At 36.1% G+C, this 5,872-nt stretch overlaps 1 protein-coding gene across 1 annotated transcript; it reads right to left on the bottom strand.

The window, feature by feature from the left end:
* Positions 1–634: 634 nt before the first annotated feature.
* Positions 635–5,502, bottom strand: LOC109337387 (monodehydroascorbate reductase 5, mitochondrial). Its single transcript, XM_019574351.1, has 17 exons — positions 5,358–5,502; positions 5,084–5,255; positions 4,887–4,986; positions 4,290–4,367; positions 4,131–4,202; positions 3,726–3,844; positions 3,564–3,648; positions 3,153–3,242; positions 2,591–2,692; positions 2,398–2,487; positions 2,161–2,241; positions 1,993–2,064; positions 1,819–1,913; positions 1,641–1,729; positions 1,477–1,539; positions 1,294–1,334; positions 635–1,014 (listed from the first exon to the last, which is right to left on the bottom strand). Exons 1-17 carry the CDS (start codon positions 5,368–5,370, stop codon positions 901–903), a joined length of 1,476 nt encoding a protein of 491 aa, XP_019429896.1. The 5' UTR covers positions 5,371–5,502; the 3' UTR covers positions 635–900.
* Positions 5,503–5,872: the final 370 nt, after the last annotated feature.

Below are 5,872 nucleotides of genomic sequence, written 5' to 3'. Positions count from 1 at the left end.
ACCTTCACCTCACAACAATTGGATCAATTCCTATCTAAGCAAACCATGGTGCATTGTCATGTAGCTAACACATGCTTCCCTACCTAAAGAAGTGTCATGGTCGTAAGTTGTTCTTTCCCTTCAATTCCTTGGGTTCAATGATACTGATTGAGCTGGATGTTAGGATACTCACATGTTTCTGGCCAATATTTCGTCCTTGGGCTATCGCTTGTCTCATGGAGAACGAAGAAGAAAACCACAATCCCTCACTCCTCTACTGAAGCCGAATATCGAGGATTGGCTTCAACTACCTCTTCCTCTATTGACATTATTGCCCAAACTGTGGCTGGTTGATATCTTCAACCTCCAGCTTGCGAGGATATTACCGGTATCAACTAAGTCAACTAAACTATTAACTAATTCAGTTGGGGGTAGTTGTGACTAGTTAGGCAGTAGTTAAGAGTTATGACATTCTAAATCTTACTAGCCTGTGGTGAGGGTTACTGTATTATTGTACACCTTCACCTGATTCGCTGTATATGTAAGGACATGAAATTTAAAGGAGACAAAATCTTCCAACAGAGGTAATATCCACTAAAACGCCCTTTAAGGCCTCAACCTATGTTAAGAATATAGATCACATCATGAATAAAAATAACAAGTAAAGAGAAATGGTAGATTACATTATTAAGAAATTTCACTGAAGCCATATTGCATCAGATCAAATTCGAATGAAACATTACATTTGAAAAGCATTCATAATGATGATACACGACATGATGAGAATACCGTAAAAATTATTCTCTCTCAAAGGGGCAATCCTACTCAGATGATAACTGATAATCACTGGTAACAAAGCTGTAAAGGAAGATAAATTGCAGAATGATGATACCAAGATCTGTACTATAGGGTGACTTCAACTTACAAGGATGCCTGAGCAATGTCTAGGGCCTCCTCCACTGAACTTGCGTTTTGAAGTTTGGCTTTATCAATGGCAGGCTGATTACGCGCAAGTTTAGGCAGGAGCTGAAATTCCTGAGATTCATTGAACACGAATTTTGGGGGAAAGTCAGATTCATTGAACACAAATTTTTATGACAAAAATATATAAATGAGTGCAGGACGAGTTAAAGATATAGAATCTACTATTATTAATGACCTTTTATAGAGCTATGATTTTACTGAGCCATGTTAACACGAATAAATGATTTTTTATGAACTTGTTACTTTGTCATGAGACACAACTTCATATGTATAATATCTACTTCTAATATCTAATAGACTGTTAGTGTTAAAAAATACAGTGGTAAGTACCTCAGGGGTCCCACTTTCAAGGAGAACTCCTTTCAGCTTACCTGTGCAGCATCAAGTAATTTCATTCTTAGTAACCACCAATCAAAATTCAAACAAGCACATATGTGCTTGTAACATACTTGAATGCATGCATCCTTCCCACACTCATAAAGATGATTCACACGACATTTGAAAAAAAGTTACCAGATTCAATCCAAAAGGTAGCTATTTTAGGATCGAAGTTTCCAATTTCAACTGTTTCTCCAACTGTAAAAACAAAAATTAACAGCTGTAAGAGCAATAGGAGATAAAAACATTGAAATTTGAGAGAGAGAGAGAGAATGATATTTATTTCAAACTAAGCCTACCATTGTCTCCAAAGAACTGCCACCATACTTTTCTAGGGCTCCCTTCATATTCGAACACCCTTGAGTAGAAGTAAGGAAGATAATCATAACTGAAATCATCAAGGAAATTCAGCTATTCAGCATGCTCAAAAGAAAAACTCCATGAAATAAAATTGCAGAAACAGATGATCCAATATACTTGTGAGTTTGTGCACTGAGTAATGCTTTCACACAGTGTTGTGCAGAGCGACGAGCATGATCTACATGTTCCACTCGAGCAGTACGGTTATAGATCTGTCCAGTTTTTCAGAAAGACAAGTTCCCGATCAAGAACAATGTAAGAAAGCTAAACTCAAGAACATGAAGAGTATACCTTTAAAGGGAAAGCTGCTACATCACCAACAGCAAAGATTCCAGGAATACTAGTCCGGAATTGACCATCAACCTAAAATACATGACTCTGATGCTTCATGAAAAAGGAAGAATGAAAAGGGAGGAGGCGTCATAGAAAAAGACTCTTAACTACTTTCTTATCTATTACCTGTATGCCACCAACATCTGTATTCAGGCCCACCTTCTCAAAGGGACTCACAGCAGGTTTTGATCCAATGCCAACAATTACCTAACATCCAGAAGAAAGAAGTAATTCAATTCCTTGAACTAGTCTAACGCAGAAGTAATACATATACGCTTTATCTAATAATTCATATATTATTAAATTACATTTTAACAAGAAAGAAATAACAGCCACATATTAGTATATAAAAAAATTAATTACTGTATCTGCTTCGACAATAGATCCATCTCCAAGTTTCACAGCAGCTACATGTCCGTTAGTACCAGCTTCCAAATTTTTTATGGAGACACCCTGGTGAGTGGTTTAGAGAAACAACTGATCATCCAATATCAAACTTACCCATAACCAGTTATAATAATGGTAAGAAAGAGAGAAACGGGGAAGGAGGAAATACCTTCAAAATTTTGACGCCATTCTTTTGGTAGAGTTCTTCATATCTCCTGGCAAGAGAAGGAGTGAACAGTCTTTGCAAAAGTCGATCGTCTGGAAATATGATCTTTTTTTTATGAAAAAAAAATTTCAGAGTCAGTTGGTCAAAAACTTCACAAAATGACCATCTATCTTTCAGGTATAGATTATTCATGCACAAATCTTCACTCCCATTTCAGTTGCTTCTCAAGGTTTGAAACATCAAATTAGAAGAGGTGAGGAGGCTTAAAGCAGAATAATAATCAGAGTCCCATGTAAAGCAACATAAACAGTAAAGATGAGTCATTTTGTCATGGCATGCACTGATGTAATGCAGGTATTTCATCAAAAATAATGACTAGGGATACTTAATGACTCCAACACTTGCTGAATGTTAAAGCTTTATGTATGCATTGGACCAAAATGGAGGACTTTTTTTTGGAATAGTGAAATGCATTAAATGGTAATAATGGAGTTCAGGGTCCAGACCACACATTTTGCATTTTGAACAAAAAAACATTAGATAAGGATTCATGAAAAGCACATACTGTTGTATCAAGTTTCCAAGCAACAGCTGCGGCAGCGATCTCCATTCCTATATATCCACCTCCAACAACTACAACCTTCTTCGCTTTTTCCTAGAAATTAAAAACAAAAGAAAAATCATAACAAGAAACACAGTATGTCTGAATTATTTTATTTTCTGTAAACATATACAAAAAAAATGTTTGTTTGAAGTAACCTTAGCAGGAAATATAGATAATTTGCAACATCTCTCAATTCAGACGAAAGATGCTTAAGCAAGGCCTTGATATAGTAATATGCTTGAAGGAAAAAATGTTCTAGATTAACTACGGAAAAGTATAATTTGAATGGGCACACATGAAATGATTAAATACCACAAATGATTCACCATAAATGTAAAATCAATCAAATCATTGGAATAGACAAGAGATTACCAACGATGAAATCAGAGCATTGGCATCTGCAACATCCCGGATATAGTGAACACCGGATAGGTTTCCGCCAATTTTCTCTGGAAACCTGGTAGCAAGAAAGTTGATAAATGCACCAATTTTTTTATTATAACAGAAGATGAACTAAAGTGAATAAAATTATACCTCGAGGCTGTACATCCTGTGGCAATAATAAGTGAACCATACTTGAGAAGTTTTCCAGAATTTGTTGTCAAAGTTTGCTTTTCAATATCAATATTTTTCACGGGATCTTCATACAACATCTGGACAGAATAATCAGTAGTATGGAATCTTAAATCTCAATAACATAAATGGATGCGAACTAAAAGTGCAGTAATCACTCCCCACCATACATATTTACATTAAATTAAGAGTCTTCTAGGATAACGCCATTTCAAGCAATATTATTCCACTTTATCACATACTCACTTAACAGTGAAAGCAAATACCAAAAAAATTTGCACACTTGTTTTTGGTTCACCCCTTCTCTCTGTAACAAAAAAATCTGTGACGATAAAATGATAGAACAGCTAAAGAGAGGGTGAGTACCTCTATCCCTTTTTCTTGATACCATTCCGGAGTCTGCCTTTCCCCACCGGATCCAACACAAGTGTGAAACCCCTAAGAGTTAATAGATCATAAAAACAAGCATCAGTGACACAATATGTTACAAATTACAAGGAAGCACACATGGAGCAAAAATCTTACAGGAAGGCGTGCTGGTTTCTTATCATGCGGGAACAAATACGCTTTTGTGAGAGCTGGACGCTCATAAGGTGCATATGCCTGTGTTTACAGAATTCAGTCCCAATATCATAACATAACACAAGACAAACAGAATTTGTTTATATTCCAATTTCCAGTTACATGAATAGAAATTCGCACAGTACAGAAAACCTATAAAAAGGAAATGCTTAATTATTTTTTAGTCCCTAAATTGTGACTCGGTTTTTATTGCAGTATCTGTAGTCACATAACTGATGATATCTCAACGCTACAACTAGGGCAATTCTCTGAACACAAAAACCCACTACTCACTCCCATGAAATGGCTATTTATACTACCAATGGTCCATAAACCAATCATGACAACGATTTATTAGGACACACAGACATCACCACAGTTACCTAGTACGCAGTATGCAATTTTATGAAATCTTCTTTATGACGAACTCCGTACCTGATACGGTGAATTTGGTACGCGGTAGGTAAATAAATGAGAGATTTATGTAACTATGGCAGAGACTAAACACAATTGATCCAATCGGACAAAAAAAGGATCTAAACCAAGGAATTCCAAAAGCACCTCTTTGGTGACAATGCAAAGGCGACCATCGGCCAAGCCATGCTCCACGAAAGTGCGAGCAGCGTAACCCGCCGCATTTCCACCTCCAACAATCACATACCTTAAATAGAGAAACAAAACAAAACAAAAATAAAATCCAAACTGGAACCAAAAGTAATTAACTGAAAAGTGACAGTTAGAGAAGTTGAAGCGCTTACTCGCGATTCTCGTTGGCGAAAGCAGCGTAACATCTTTTTTGGAAGGTTCTAAAGTTGATTGAAGTGGAAGAATTGCGATAACGAAGCAAATGCGTTGTTTGGGGACACCGAAGAGAGAGTCCATGCTTCAATGATAACGAGTTGGATATTGCTGACATTGGGAATTTGCAAACTGTTTCGCACGAAACACATAAAACAAAAAATTTGTTATGGAAAATGATAGCAGTGAAATGATGAAAGGAAAGAATAAAATATTTGGATGAGTTGAACGAACCTGAAGAAGACATGGTTGAGTATAAAAGTAAGAAATTATTTTAATAATAATATTATATGATTTGAATATTGAAGGAAGTGTTATGGTGGCTCTTCAAGAGGTCGAAGGGGTATGTATGGCTTGGAAGCCAGATTCAATGTTATTTTGGTTTCTCTCTGTTGGAGGTGTCATCATGGCCATGTTTCTGGTAGCCAAATCATACGACGTCGTTTGAAAGTCAATTTGTATTCACTAATTTGGGCCCTGGCCCATTCGTGATTCAGGAGTAGCAACTGATGCAGTCCACAATGATAAACAAGCCATTGCACAATGGAGTTTAGATCTAAGCCACACGATATAATGCAACTTAGTCTATCTATCTATCTATCTATCTATCTATCTACAATTACATTTTTAAAGAAATAATGTTTCTCATGACACATGTCATCCCACATTCAATATTTTTCCTCCAAAACATGTTTATGTTATTATGCTTATGTACATTCTCACATTGTATCTTACATTTTTATATATTG

The sequence above is a fragment of the Lupinus angustifolius genome, unplaced genomic scaffold (assembly GCF_001865875.1).
Source record: "Lupinus angustifolius cultivar Tanjil unplaced genomic scaffold, LupAngTanjil_v1.0 Scaffold_5_185, whole genome shotgun sequence".
NCBI classification, from domain to species: Eukaryota; Viridiplantae; Streptophyta; class Magnoliopsida; order Fabales; family Fabaceae; genus Lupinus; species Lupinus angustifolius.
The sequence above is the reverse complement of the archived record's forward strand: the minus strand, read 5'-3'. Positions and strand labels throughout refer to the sequence as shown.

Coding starts and splice junctions, on each gene's coding strand:
- LOC109337387 (XM_019574351.1), bottom strand. Junction 2,488..2,590: donor ATGGCGTCAAAATTTTGAAG/GTATTTCCTCCT, acceptor ACCACTCACCAG/GGTGTCTCCATAAAAAATTT. Junction 2,242..2,397: donor CTATTGTCGAAGCAGATACA/GTAATTAATTTT, acceptor TCTGGATGTTAG/GTAATTGTTGGCATTGGATC.